The sequence below is a fragment of the Petaurus breviceps genome, unplaced genomic scaffold (genome assembly GCF_028583685.1).
Source record: "Petaurus breviceps papuanus isolate PSGF00001 unplaced genomic scaffold, PetGlider_PUasm1.0 490, whole genome shotgun sequence".
NCBI classification, from domain to species: Eukaryota; Metazoa; Chordata; class Mammalia; order Diprotodontia; family Petauridae; genus Petaurus; species Petaurus breviceps.
Genome location: NW_027186352.1, coordinates 15,467,375 through 15,483,268, shown reverse-complemented (window position 1 = coordinate 15,483,268; position 15,894 = coordinate 15,467,375). Strand labels below are relative to the sequence as shown.

At 42.0% G+C, this 15,894-nt stretch overlaps 1 protein-coding gene across 2 annotated transcripts in view; it reads right to left on the bottom strand.

Moving 5' to 3' along the window:
* Positions 1 to 15,894, bottom strand: part of PRKG1 (protein kinase cGMP-dependent 1) — a 1,429,727-nt gene that overhangs the window by 234,655 nt on the left and 1,179,178 nt on the right. For both annotated transcript variants that reach the window (XM_069101811.1, XM_069101810.1), the window contains exon 7: positions 15,569 to 15,663. In XM_069101811.1, coding sequence (XP_068957912.1) covers positions 15,569 to 15,663 — 95 coding nt within the window. The remainder of the gene's footprint in view (positions 1 to 15,568; positions 15,664 to 15,894) is intronic.

The window sequence follows — 15,894 nt, the reverse complement described above, 5'->3', positions numbered from 1 at the left end:
GGGAGGGAAGAAGGGAGGGAAGAAGGGAGGAGGGAGGGAGGAAAAGAAAGGAGGGAGCTGGGATTAAATCCCACTCTGGCATTTGCTAATATATACCTTAGATATGTTACTTTGCCCCTATGGTTCTCAGTCTTCCTGTCTGTAAAAAGAAGGTCACATCTACCTTAAAATATATGATCGTCTGACCACAGGTCATACAAACAGCTCAGTGGTGCAGTAGAAAGAACACTGGGCCTGGAGTTAGAACGACCAGAGTTCAAATCTGACCTCAGATACTTACTAGCTGTGTGACTCTGGGCAAGTCACTTAACCCCTGCCTGCATAAAAGTTGAGAAGTAAATGTCAAACTACTCCAGTGTCTTTGCCAAGAAAACCCCAAATGGGGTTATGAATAATCATATGTGACTGAACAACAACAGAAACCAAAAGTAAACCTAACTATTTCTAATTCTAATTCATTTACTGTATTTGGCTGCCTCTATAGACATATAATTGTCTCTACCAAAAAAAAAGAAAGAAAAGTAAACGAACCACAAAAATTCTTGAAATCCACAGATATTATGTCCTTGTATCCAATGTAACAATCAGCTGTTGTAAATGGATTAACTGTCAATAAAATTTGTACAGCTAAGAATTTTCATTTCTTCAGACTTAGATGGCTTTATTTTAATTGTTCAGATGTTCATATCACTATGTTGTAGAAATGAAATGGCTTTTATCCAATTCTACAGCGGTAAGACAGCTTCCGGACTGCCTATTTAAATAAAGCATATATCAGTTATTCAGGCATCTGTAATGCACTTCTAATTGACTCCTTTTAAAGGGGGTTTTATGAGGAAATCCTATTAAAAGCAGTCTTTTTATTTCCTCCTGGAACACCAAAAAGGTTTTGTTCAGGGAATTTCTATCTGAAAGATTCTTTATAGTTCATCAATATCAAACAGGGTTTTCATTATTATGCATTTTATGTAAACATGGATTTGAAATGCAAAATGGCTATTTGAAATTCAGCCCAGACACAAGACAAGAGACCAGCAACAAAAGATCTCTGTCTGACTGTCCACTGATCTTCCAGCCCCAGCACGCATTCAGCAGCTCTTTCTACTAAGGGCAACATTTACGAATGTCACTGGACTGTAACATATTCTTTTTGCTCAGGATTAACACAAAATAAATCTACATCTAATTTCCTAGGCAATTTCACATCCATCCAAGAAGTCTTGAGGCAAAACGCGTTGGTTAGGTCTGTGCAGCCACTGAAGAAATATATTTTGTTTTCCACTTGCTGCTCATAAATCTCATACTTGAGCCTGTCAGGCAGTGCTTGCCTCACAACAACAGAAAGCGGTGATTTTACATAATCAATTGCAGCTAATCATTTTTGACAAAAAAAAAGGAGGGGAAAAGCCAAGGAAGGAGGGTGGTTCTCTCTCTCTGTGTCTCTGTCTCTTTTTTTTTCTCTCTTTCCCCCTCCCTCCTTCCCTCCTTCCTTCCCCCCCCCCCTAGTAAGAATTTCCTCAGAATTGGCTCATTTGTGTCTGGATAAAGTGCAGAAGGTTACTTCTTCCCATCCTCCAGTTCAGTTCACTCATTGCACATTTATTAAGCACTGTGGTATACCCCAAAGAGCAGGAGATTCAGTCAGAGACAGGTTCTGGCTTCGAATGCTGGTTCTGACACTTTCTACTTGAGTCATTCTCCTTAACCTCTTTGGGTCTCAGTTTTTTAATAAAATGAGGAAGTTGGAGAAAATGGATGCTGAGGTCCTTTCATGGTCTTAGCATATGAGCCTAAGTCCACTATCATGGAGGTCTCTTGCAATGCCATAGGAATATAAAGACCAAACAAATAAAATAAAACACATCTCAACCTTCAAGAAGTTTATAGTCCTTACCTTTGGGGACAGGATAAACGTGGCTTATGGGATAGCTCAAAGTTATGGCTGATGGATGAGGTAAAGGACAAATACAGATGAAGTGCTCTAAGAAAATCTAAGGAGGAATAAAATATTTTGGGCTTGGGGAATCTGAGAAGGAGGAGATACCACCAGGTCTGCGCTATAAAGAAGGAGAAAGATTGTGGGAGGTACAGGTGAGGAGGGAACACATACTCCTGGCATGGAGGGAAGACCAAGCACATCCATAGAGGTAGGAAGCAACGGAACAGCTCTGAATAATTTAAGCAGCAGAGTCAGAATTAGGCATCATGCTATGGCATTTTGACTAGGAAGGCAGTGAGATGTGAAAGAAAATGTGCTGGATGATGATGATGATGATGATGATGATGATGAAGATGATGATGATGATGAAGATGACCATGATGATGATGAAGATGATGGTGATGATGAAGATGATGATGATGATGAGAAGGAGCAGGAGGAGGATGGAAAAAAATGCAGGTCAGATATGAGAAAAAAGGATAAGCAATGCATAGACTGTGGGTTTCCTTGGCAACCACGGATAACAGGAGATCTAGAAAAAGCCCTTCAGGGTGGTGGAAGGACCCACTGAAGCAGAGCTGTGGGAGAACTTAGACAAGTCACATGGAATGGGTAGGTATGCATGGGCTGCAATCTGCATCACTGGAGGGAACACTCCCATGATAAATTGAAGTATGAAATAATTACTGATCTCAAAGCATTTTCCTCATAAGCACTCCATGAGGCAGCTTGTGAGGACCAAATGAGGAAACCTATATAAAGAACTTTGAAAATGTTGAAGGGCCTATATAAATGGCAGCTAGCATCATTGTAGGTAATGGTATATACAAAGCAGTTTAAAGCCATTGTCTCATTCAAGCAGTTGAGAACCTGCTCAATGCCAATCAATGAATCGATCAACAGAGATTTATTAAGCATCCACTCTGTCCCAGGAGCTATGCTATGCATGTCTTAGCTGCTTTACAGGATTATCCTTCTCCAACCCTCTATCTGTGATCTCATCATCATAGAGAGTATGCCACTGGGGAATCCTTCCTCTGAGGCAAGTCAAAGGCTCCTCTCTAATTTATAGTGTTAGTCACCTGTGGCCTAGAGAGATCAAGTTACTTATCAACAGTGGTCCAGCTACTCTGTGCCAGGGGAAGGATTTTTCCCCCCATCTTCCTGCCTTCAAAGCTGGCCCTCTGCCTATTATACAACACAACCTTTGTCATCATGTAGGGGGTTTAAAGATGGATAGGACCTGGCTTCCAACTCCTGAGGACCTCGTGGTTTAAGAGTGTGACTCATAAGCTTCCTCTGACTTGCTTTTGTTGGATGAGGTTTCACTCAGAAAGAGATGGGCTTTATTTTCCTCGAGGAAGATTGATTACTGATCATCAGGTGAGCAGTGGGGGAGAATGCCCCCTGCAGCCCTCTGCTCTAAGCAGAGAGAAGGAGGCTGTGCCTGCTCCTTGGCTCCTGGTCTCTTGTGACTTGGGATCAGAGAAATGAGGATGTTACCAGAAACCAAGAAAATTAGAACATAATAACTCACACAAACAATATTTAGAGCTGTGCTTTCTAAAACTAGTGCCTTAAAGGATGATCATCCTTACCTAAAATGGTTCAAGTGCTTCTTCCATAAGCCTGGTCACATCCCCCTGTTATCGTTACCACACTTGAGAAGCTGCTATAGCATTCTTCTTGTAACAACCCCATGGGGCAGGGAGTGTCAGAAGCCCATTTGAAAGATGAGAAAAGGGGGGCTCGGAGAGGTAGAGACTTGACCTGTATCACCCAGCTGGGAAGTACCTGCTTCCATGGTAAAGGGCCTGAAGTATAGAAATTGCTGCCCTCTCTTTCCTTATTCTCCCACTGCAGGCCATCGACATCTGCCAAGTGAGTTTATTTATGTGTTCAGTGTACTGATTCGTGGCTTCTCTCTCCTCTTTCTCCATCCCTTGCTTCTTGTATTTTCCACATACATTTTTCAAGAAAAAAAATCAAGACAATCATTGTGCCAATGTAAGTCCCATCATCCACTCATTTTCTCTTTTTGATACATTGAACAATTAACATTTACACACTCATTGATCCAATACCTAGTATCTGCAGGGCTCTGTGTAGGCTATGGAATCGTACAAGTCAGTGTTCCCACAGTCAGCCAGACAACCGTGGAATCAAAACTCTAGAGCTGGAAGAGACTTTAGAGATCACCTTCTCCTGTGACAGATGGGAAACTGAGGCCCAGACAGGTGAAGAGACTTTCCTAACGCCACTATTCCAGTCCTAAGCACAAGAACTGGGATGTTTTTGGGGGTCCTCAGATTCCACCAGAGAGGTCAAACTCACCACCTGCAAAACTCATCAGGGTCTAAACTAGACACTGACCCAGAATCAAATTATTTAGCAAAGAATGTTGTTTAACAAAATAAATAAAAATACAATGTAGACTATATTCATCAGTGGCTCTCTAAGTCACTATCCAGGCCGCAGGGATTGGTTTCTGTTGGAGTGTGGCCCTCCTGCTCTACTTGGGGCTAACTGGAGAAGAAACTAGCTGATCCCTTCCCAAATCTGTCTTTGTCTTCAAAATTCTGTATCCAGGATCATCAGTGGTCAGGAAAAGACCACATAGGCTCCTAAAGTTTTATTTTATTTCTTTTTTGTCAAGAACTAACCCCCCATAAGACTTCCAAGGGCTCGTCAGGAAGGATCATGAATCACCAGAAGGGAGATTCTCTATCATAATCAAGTTCCATGCCAGCTTCATGGACAGCTGCCTCAGTACCTCTCAGTAGGTTACAATGACCACCACTCACTTGTCCTCCAATTGTCAAAAGCGTTTTATTTCCCGACATCATATGGGAGTGACACCCTTATCAATGTTCACCACATAAGGAATTGTTTCCTCCTATATGGCAAGTGTCAAATGCTTGTGTGTTGACTGAATGGATGAATGGATGGATGCCATGATTGTCCATCTGAGGAAACAGCATCATTCCAAGATGCATTTCATCCAAAATGTTGACCACTCTTTGTCACCACTTAAAAGAGGTGGAAAAATTAAAACAAACCCAAACATCTAGTCCCAACAATGTTGGGCTTGGAATAACAAAACTGGGTCAGAGCCCCATCTCTGGTACTTACTAGTTGTGCAGCCTAAGATAAGTCACTAAACGTCTCTGGGTGCCAGTTTCCTAATCTGTAAGATGGGCACACAAATGCTTGCATTATCTACTTCATGATAGGTAGCAAGATAGCGGATAGAGAGCCAGCTTCAGAGCCAGGAAGACCTGAGCCAAGGGCCTCATCTGACACATATCAGCTATGGGACCCTAAATATACCATTTGGCTTTTGTGCCCTCCTTCCTCTCTACTCCCTCTCTCCCTCTCCCTCCCTCCCTCCCTCCCTCCCTCTCTCTCTCTCTCTCTCTCTCTCTCTCTCTCTCTCTCTCTCTCTCCCTCCCTCTCCCTCTCTTTCTGTCTCTCTGTCTCTGTCTCTGTCTGTTTCTACTTCTGTCTCTCTGTCTTTGTCTCTCCCAGTTAGCCTAGTACCTAGCACATATTAGGTGTTTAAAAAGTGCTACTTGACTGGTTCTCTCACATAATTAAGATCCTATAGCTAGTTAGATGCTATAGGCTCCTATAAACTTAGAGCTAAAAGGGTCCTGAAGTATTATCTAAAGCAACCCCCAAACTTGTTAATGTATGAGGAGCAGCTCTGAGATCCAAAGTCACATGGCTATTCAGAGTCTAAAGCACAGGGCAGGCCCTTGGGAAACATAAAGATGGATTCTAGGCCTGTTTCAGACATTGGCCAGCTACATGACCCTTGACAAGTAGCTTAATTATCTGCCTCAGTTTCCCCATCTTTAAAACTGGATGGTAATAACACCCCTATTGCCTCCCCAACAGGCTGTTGTGAAGAACAATTGTAATGATAAATGTAAAGCACTTTGTGAGTCATTAAGCATAATTAAAAGGTTAGCTCTTATTAGTAGGTCATTAAAAAGAAGATTAGCTTTAACTGGAACACATTTAATAATTCCTATTTTCAAGAAGAATTCCAAACACCCCTTATTTTTTTTTCCTTTTCCTGCAGCACCTGGAGGATTTCACATGGACTGAGTGACAAGCTTTGTAAATGAGAATGTGGAATTCCATTGCTTTGTTCTTTTCCTCAATTTCACCGTGGAAAGTGACCTGATGCTTGTAACTGCAGGGGATGGGGAAGCAGTTTAAAGAAAAATGCTTGGACATTCCAACACTTGCCCTAACCACTGAGGAAATGTGAAGCCTTTTAAATGATCATTCAAGTGGTTGTTGCCCAAGTCTCATCTGTAATAGGAAAAAAAATAGACTTTTTCTCAATCCTCATGAACTCAAAGTGTTTTTAAGGCAGTAGCTGTCACCACCATCACCTTTGTATTCTGTGAAGCTGATGGAGCAGACAGTCCTGATGGTCCATGGGATAAAACAAATTTCATATCTCAGCAACCCATTAAGTTACCAATTCTGAACCTGTTCTACACACCCAGCTAGCATTCAGAAAATGTGCCTGGGCCTCAACTTCCTCTTTTGAAAATGATGGACTTTCAGGTCCCTTCCAGCCCTAGAGCTATGCTCCCATAATGCTTTGCCCTTAGGGGACCCAGACCCCTAAGAAGAACATTTTAAAAAATTTTTTAAAAAGAAGAGACATTTTAGGGGGAGACTGTGATAGCTGTTTTCCAAATATCTGAAGGGCTGGCCCTCAGAAGATGGATTAGAATCATTCTCATTGTCCCCAGAGGACACAATCATGAACAATGGTGGGAGCTACAGAGAGACAGGTTTTATATTCCTATGAGGAAAAACTTCCCAACAATTAGGATGCCCAAAGGTAGAAGGGATATCAGAGCTCTTTTGGTCCACCTTTGATTTTATTGTGAAGCAAAATGAGGCTCAGAGAAATTTCCCTCATAAAGCTAGTAAGTTGGGAGCCAGGATTTGAACCCTGGTCCACTGACCCCAAAGCCAGTGATCTTTCCACTGTGGATGACATCTTTTACCACAGGAGCGGTGTCAGAGGAGAAAGGCTGCCTTACAAGGTAATGGGTGTCTTTAATCAAGATTGGGCAATCTCTTGTGTAAGGATTAGAGGTACCTAGACCTGCTCCTTCATTTCACAGATGAGTAAACTGAGGCTCTGAGAAGTTAAGTGACTTTCCAAAGGCTCACAGGCAGCAAACATCAGAGGGAGGATTCAAATCTATGCACTCTGACTTCAAAACCAGCATTCCACCTGACACCCTGTTGGATCAGTGATGGTCAGGGAAGGCTTGGATTCAATGGGGTTCAAAACTCCCTCATCTCTAAAATTCTTCACTTTTGCTGCTTAGATTTCCCCTTTATTATGCCCTTCCTTGGGAAGAAACACTATGACTCTATTTTGTAGCAGATATGAAAATGGCCTTGGCAATAACAACAACAATAATATGGCCATAATGATCACTTTTACAAAAATACAAGCCAGGTGTGTAAATCTACACCAACTCTGGGCTCTCTTAGACTAAAATTAACAGGTAAAGTTCTATTCACTGTGCAGGAAATTACCATCAGTGGTCCCTCCCTCAGTGGGAGCTGTGAACCCAATTTCCCATTTTAGGGCTATAAAAGCACTCCTGGACAACTTGAAAGGGCTTTCAAAAACTGTTTTCCTGATAAATACACATTTATTTGTGGAAAAGCCATAATTTTAAATATTAGCTCCTGAATAAAGAGGGATCAGTCACTGTAAAATTCAAACTGCATAGATGCTCAGAAAAGTCCATCAGGCTGCAGGTAATATGAAGTTTCAGGTTGTTCAGATAGAAACCAGAAATGAAATACAATTGGAATGAGGGAAAAGTCCGGTCTTTTCTTCTGTTAGAGCAATGATGCTTGGGAAAAAGATAATAACAGAAACATGAAGACATAGGTAAAAGTGGGGGCAAGGGTTTCAGTTCACAAGATCACAGAGTGGGAAGGAACCTCAGAGGGTATGTAATCGAACACGCCCATTTCTACAGAGGAGACGACTGAGGCAGGAGGAGGTTAAGTGACTTGCCCCAAGGAAAGCAAGGGACAGAGGCAAGATTTGAAATCAGGTCCTCTGACACTAGGGACATTTCTTTAGTATCAGAGGGTCTGGGTTCACAGCTTTTCTTGGCCTCAGTCTCTGTAAAATGAAAGCATTGCTCTAAATGAAGGCTTCTTAACCTGGTCTCTGTGAAATTATTTAAAAAACGTTTTGGCAACTATAGTCCAATTTAATTGTTTTCCTTTTTAATACTATTCATTTAACAATGTTCTGTTGAGAAAGGGTCCATTGGCTTTAAGAGCTTCATGTCACAAAATAGCTAACTACTTGACCTAGTAGGTCCTTTCCAGTGGTAAATCTATGGTCCTGTGATCTCAAATTAAAAGCCAGGACTTCAAAACATTAGTGAAAATTCAAAACCTATGAATGGTAGAGACAGCATAACATAAACTACCAAGCTCTTGAAAGTATGTATACAATTTTAAGAATCTTTCTAAGGGTTAATATGGGTGTATAGTCTACCCATGTCAGGCACATGATGCCTGGCATCTATAGTCAGAAATGAAGGGCTAACTTGGGATGTGTTCAGCATGAGCACGAGAGTCCTGGGCATGGCCACACCAACTCTAGATCAGCTCTTATAGACAATATCCAAAGAAGAGATTTCTGTGAAGAAGGAGCCAGGCATTCACCAGCTGCCAACCAAGTACCACAGGGCAGACAAGTCAACCTTGAAGCTACAAGATGCTCTATCAGAGAGGTGCCAGGTTAGTCAAATCATCACCACCACCTTGACCTCCATCTCCCTTCAGATTGTAATGCAGAAAGCCCCAGGACCTTGAGCCCAAGAGCCTTGAGAATAGCCATGCCTGTTCTTTTTGTGGTGGCAAAGAAATGGAAATTGAGCATGCCAGTGGTGGAATGACTGAACAAGTTGTGGCATATTATTGTGATGGAATACTATTGTGTTATAAGAAATGCTGAAGGATTGGGTTCAGGAAAACCTGAAGGCTTATATGAACTGAAGCAAAGTGAAGTTAGCAGAATCAGGAGAAAATTGTATTGTGTAGCAGCAATATTGTAATGATGATCAATTGTGTGTGTATGTGTATGTGTGTGTCTGTGTGTGTGTGTGTGTGACAGAGAGAGAGAGAGAGAGAGAGAGAGAGAGAGAGAGAGAGAGAGAGAGAGAGAAAGAAAGAATAACTGTTTCCAGCCCAGAGCCCTTAGCTATCTACCTGAGAACCAGCCCCTGTTGAGATGCAACTTGGCCATGAGTCTTGCAAGTGCTATAGCCCCACAGCTACTGAAGATCCAGAAAAGAAAATTCTCCTCATCAAAGTCCTTGCTTCAAAATCAGTAAATGGTATGAATTTTATGAGTGGAAATGACATTAAGCAATCATTCACCCCTTCTTTTCCATGGCACCCTAAAGATCATGAGGCCTTTCCATCTGACTTACAATTGAAGCCTTGCACATGTGTTATCTTTCTCTTAGCACAAAGATTTGTACATAGTAAGCACTTAAATCTTTTTTTTCATTAATTTATTCATTCATTGCTTCATCATTTCAGGAAACAAGGTCCTGTGTTAAAGAGGATAGGGATGGATGTGAATGAAGAGACCACAGAAAGGTAAAACCAAAGGCATGATGCCTTGTAATTTATACTTCAAGGAGGGAAGTTGCTGGATAAAAGGCTATCTGATGTGATCCCTCTCCCAGCCCCATTTTGCTTACAGTTCATTCTCCGAACTCTCCTTTGATTGACCTAATCATTCTCTGCCTCCTTTTATACTTATCTTGGTGTCATATTCTCCCAATAGAACTTCATGTCCTGGAGGGTGCGGGTGTTGTCATTTTTATCACCCACTTAGAGGGTGTTGCTAATAGAACATTTGTCTCAGGACCATATTGTAGAGAGAGGCTCCCTCATGTCTGGCAAAGTTTGTTGGTTTTTTTTTTATTAATTCTGAACTTAAGAAATAAAACAAGTATTTCCATGACATGGTAGAATAGACAAAAAGATAATTGCATACGAAATTGCAATTCTATTATGCATAACTTGCTATTCCTTTTAAATATATAATGAAGTTATCATACAATTTTCTTTTTTTTCCTTTTCTTTCCTCTTCCTCTCCACCCTCGAGATGGCTGCTATTAGACACAAATATGTGTCTATATATAAAACCATTCTTTACCTACTTCTACTCATTTCTTTTTCTGGATGCAGACAGTGTCTTCTTCACAGGTCCTTTGGAGTTGATTTATGTATGCATAATAGTCAAAATGACTTAATCACTCAAAGATTTTCTTGCAACATTATGCCGTTAGCTTTTATAATGTTCTCTTGGTTCTACTTATTTTGCTGTTCATCATTTCATACAAGTATATCCGTGTTATTCGAAGAGCATTGACTTCATCATTTCTTATGGCGCAGTAGTATTCCATCACAATCATACACCACAACTTGTTCAGTCATTTACCCACTGATTTGCAGTCCTGAAATTCCCAGTTCTTAGCAATCACAAAGAGAGCTGTCATAAATATTTTAGCACATATAGATTCTTTTCCTTTTCCCCTAATAGTCTTTGAAAACAGACTTAGTAGTGATATTGCTGGATCAAAGGGTATAGGCAGTTTGATAACTCTTTGGGCATAATTCCAGATTGTTCTCTAAAATTACTCGATCAACTCACAGTTCCACCAACAGTGAATTAGTGTTCCAATTATTCCACATCCCTTTCAACATTTATTGTTTTCCCCTTCAATCATTTTAGCCAGTCTGATAGGTTTAAAATGATAGCTCAAGGTTGTTTTAATTTGTATTGCTCTAATCGATAATGATTTAGAGAATTTTTTCATATGACTATAAATCGTTTTGATTTCTTTATTGGAAAACTGCCTGTTCACATCCTTTGACCATTTATAAATTGGGGAGTAACTTGTATTCTTATAGATTTGACAAAGTTCTTTATATATTTGACATATGAACCTTTATCTGATAAATTCTCTATAAAACATTTTGTTCCCAATTTTCAGCTTTCCTTCTGATCTCAGATAGATTCGTTTTACTTGTACAAAACCCTTTTAATTTAATGTAATTGAAATTATCCATTTTGCATCTCACACTGCTGTCTGTCTCTGGTTTATTCATAGATTGGTTGCTAGCAGGAAACCACTGAATGCTTTGGAGCCATAGAGTGATGTGATCCGAGCAATCCATTAGGAATAAAGCTTCGTTGACTCTGGATTCAAATGTCCTGGATTCAAATTCTGCCTCTCAAGCATATTACCTGTGTGATCTTGATAAAATTCTCTCAGCATCCTGGGCCTTCATATCTTCATTATCTGAATAGTGGGTTTGGATGAGACAGCTCTGTGGCCCCTTCTAGATCAAATTCAATGTGCCTATGATCCTAAATCATAGGCAATGGGCAAGACATATTGACCAATGACTCTAATAGGAAAATATTATTGTTTAGCTAATTTGTTCTGTTGGAAAGAGATTATTTCTAGTCTTTACTAGTTCAGAGAAAACTCTCTCCTGGCTTTATTCCCCTTTTGAAAATCCAACTTCTGAAAGCACAGAGAGTTCTACATTAGACCAAGGGAGAAACATCTATACAGACCCCCTTGTCCAAGATCCTCTCTATTGGTGCCCTCCTTTGGGGAAACATTCTCCCTAACATTTCTTCCAGCTTTGCCACATGAAATGCATAGCACAAAGTAAGATGCCAACAGTTGCACGTACAAAGCCACTGAGGGTCCAGTACATCTTTGAGTAGGTTAGTTGAAAGCGATGCGACCTTGGGGAGGGAAGTAAATGGTCAATATGTGCTATCACAGTTCTCTATTTGTTACCTTGGAAAGAAGGAAAGAGCCCAAACCCTCTGATTCTGGAAGGAGAAAATGACAAATTGTCAAGCTGTGTTTGTTTATGGAACATGTATAGCCAATGTTTTATGATGCAGCTTTTAAAATTGAGCAGAAATAGAAACCTGTTTCTATTCTGAACCATTTTGAGGATCAGTAACACCCTGTTGCTAATTCTTCCAGATAAACACTCTTACACCTGGAATTAGATACCCAGATCTTGCCAGCTGTGTGTTTCCTATTCAAGGGGGTTCTGGGGCTGACTCTAACAAATTATCTACTTGGATGGGCTGGGCCTCAGGCTCTATCAAGTGAAAGGGTTTGGCCTCAGTTCTGAATCCAATGTCTTTGGGATCCCAAGGGCTCAAATGAGGCAATGTGCTTTTGCCAAAAAGATCTTTTCTCAGTCTCCACAATCGGCCTGAACTTTATACTTTATGGCAAAACAAGGGCTACAAAATCACATGATCTTATCCACTTTGCCTCTTAATAACTAATTAAAATATTTCAAGAAAATTTTGCTAAGTAATCATTTTTAGGTGGCACATCTCTCTTTGTCCCAAAGATTGCAGTGTTAAACTCACCAATACATTACATGTGAAGAACTCCACCAATGACCTCTTTTCCTATTCTCACATCCTGCTTTGAGGCTCATACAAGTCATATCAAGCACCCAGTCAGAAGCTCTGGTGTCACTTGCCCTGGGTTCCACTGATAGTAACTTGAGATTCAAATCTCGGAATTCTTGACTCCAAGCATAGTATTCTACCCAGTTTTCCATGCTCCTCTTTAAGAATGCTCTGAGGGGGGGCAGCCAGGTAGCACAGCGAATAAGAGCACCGGCTCCAGTGTTGAGAAGACCTGGAGATCGAATCCTGGGCTCAGACACTTAGCACCCACCCACAAACACCTGGCCGTGTAACCTTGAGCAAGTTACTTAACCCCAATTGCTTTAAAAAAAAAAAAGAATGCTCTGAGGGGTCTCAGGGGGATGTCAGTGTGCTAATCCTTGGCATGATGCCCAGAGAGCCAGCCTCAAAGTCGGGAAAACCTGGCTTCAGGTGCTGCTTCTGACACACGCCATCTGGGTGACCATTGGCAAGATATTTAATCTCTCAATGGCCTAGGAAGCTAAGAGTACAGCTGGGGCAGATTTGTGGGTCAGTATGTAAGAAAACGCACATACTCCTACCGTTGGGGAGGTCAGATACTCTACAAAGCAAGGTGAACTGAAACCAGAGGTGAAGTAACTTGTTGCCCAATTCCAACAACTCTTCTTGGCTGGATGTTGCCATGTCTTAATCCTCACCCCTGCCATCCCTGAGGTAACCCAGAACTTCCTTCCAGGCCCTGCCTCAGCTCCACAACCTCTTTCCCAACAGTCAGGGACCACCTGCCCTGCCATTGCTCCCCAAAGGCCCCTGTTGCTAAGCCTGCCTGTACATACTGCCCCCTATAATGGAAATGCAAATTTAAAGATCTTCCCTGCCCCTAGGCTAAAGTGCACCTGGAGCCTGGGGTGGGAGGCTTGTTTTTCAGTAGATACTTCTTGATTGGCCGGTGGGTCCAGAAGGTTGTTACATTCTCTGAGCCAGGAGAAGGCTATATAAGCCCTGATGTGAGGCTTTGTTTTGGGGGCTCACTTTGAGAAGTGTTCTGTGATTTGATCTGGATTCTGGGAAGCTGTTGTCCAGAGCCCCCCGGCTTTGAAAAACCCAGATGTTGAAACCCAGATGTTGATTTGGTATGGATGTAATGGTTGGACAGTTTGGAAAGCTGTCTACTTGATCTGTTTCTGTCTTGATAATTCTGCCTGTAAACTCTGAAGTTCGGGGTGCTGAGCTTTTTCCCCTGAATGAGATAAACGATATATGTTTGACTGATTAAAGTAAGCTTGTTAACCCATTTTGAGTTGCTTTCCTTTATCAAAGCAGATCCAAGAACCTGTATGGGCAGCAAACCCTGAGGACACTTGGGGTGCTTGCCGCTACAAAATGGCGTCACGAACAGGATCTGCAGAGTAAAAGGAAAGTATGGGGGCTGGGATAATTGTTTGTTTCCCAGTTGTGGTAGCTGTGATTCTGTGGAGCCATGGAGCAGGAGAGAAGAATGGCCTGCATGTGGACTTCGCTGAGCTGAGTGCAGGAATGGTGAGCTGCCTGCATCGGAACCTGGGTAGAAGCCAGGAGTGGCTGCCGTCTGCGGGAGGAGAAGGAACCCAGGAGTTCGGAATTCAACCACAGGAAAACATAAGAACTGAGAAGCAAAGCAGGGGCACTGAGTGTGTTTCCTGGCTGCATCCCACAGTTTGGGACCCAGGGGGAGGATGGACTTGTGACTATGGTGGGTGGGATGAAGTACCTTGGATCCCCAGGGACCCCACCTTGTTGGTTTTGTTGCCCAGCCCCTTCTCTGTACTTGGAAGCTGAGGCTGGAGCTGTGTGAGGGGAAGGACACCCCCACCCCCCAGAACTTTATTTGCCCTCTTGTTTTGAATTGAAGTGATTATGCTATGTACTTTGTATTTGTTTAAGGGCCAATAGCCATTTTGGTAACTTTAGTTCTGTATCTTGAAAATGTGACCTAAGAGATGCTTAGTGCTAATTCAAAAGTAAATTGTCTATGCTATGGGCATGAAAGATCTTGGGGCCGAATTTTGTAGCGGCAAGCACCCCAAGCGTCCTCAGGGTTTGCTGCCCATACAGGTTCTTGGATCTGCTTTGATAAAGGAAAGCAACTCAAAATGGGTTAACAAGCTTACTTTAATCAGTCAAACATATTTCATTTACCTCGTTCAGGGGAAAAAGCTCAGCACCCCGAACTTCAGAGTATACAGGCAGAATTATCAAGACAGAAACAGATCAAGTAGACAGCTTTCCAAACTGCCCAACCATTACATCCATACCAAATCAACATCTGGGTTTTTTCAAAGGGGGGGGGGGGCGCTCTGGACAACAGCTTCCCAGAATTCAGATCAAATCACAGAACACTTCTCAAAGTGAATCCCAAAACAAAGCTACACATCAGGGCTTATATAGCCTTCTCCTGGCTCTGAGAATGTAACAGCCTTATTGACTCACTAGCCAATCAAGAAGTATCTACTGAAAAACAAGCCTCCCACCCCAGGCTCCAGGTGCATTTTAGCCTGGGGGCAGGGAAGATCTTTAAATTTGCATTTCCATTACACCCCCCCTCATTAGAATGTGAGAACCTGGAGATCAGGGAGTCTTACTTTTCTATCTCTATCTTCAGAGCTTGGCACATAGTAAGCACTCAATCCCAATGCATGAAATGTAAAAGGAGACATTGTCCCTGTGAGGCATGTTATAGGACCAGAGCTACAGACAAAAAGAACCTTAGATACCATAAGTTTAAGCAAGACTTTTAAAATTGCTCCTCACCCTGTCCAGCACATAGCAGGCTTTAGAGAAACACTGAGTCCTCCCCTTTCTCTCCCCCTTTTAGTTGATTATGTGTCAATATTTCATCCATTCTCTGCCTCCAGAAGGCCCACGCAGGTCATCAGTCTGGACATCACTAAGAGTTCAGCAAATGTCTGTCTGTATGTGACACTCCATTGGAAACAACAAAAGTGAGTCATGCAGCCATAAGTGATTCCGGCTATCGGCAGCTTATGGTGAAAGGCAGGCGTTCATTATCTTTCTCAGTTTAATAATAGTGCGATAGTGCAATAGCAATGTCCACTTACCCCTGTAGGGCCTTTTCTCCAAACCAATCTCCTTTCCCTAAAGTTCGAAGAAAGATTGGGTCTTCACTTGGGGAATCTTCTCGAGTGACATTTACCTAATGGAGGAAAGAAGAGAATGAAAATGCTAGAAGAATAAAGTCTTTGTCACAAGTGTTGGTGGGTAACAATGACCACCTTGGATTTGTCACAAGCTTCCATTCTTCCTTCAAGGTGTGTCTCCTCCATAAAGAATTCCTGAGTCAGGAAGTGATTTCTCCTATCTCTGAACTCCTCCAGCAGACACACACACACACACACACACACACACACACACACACACACACACA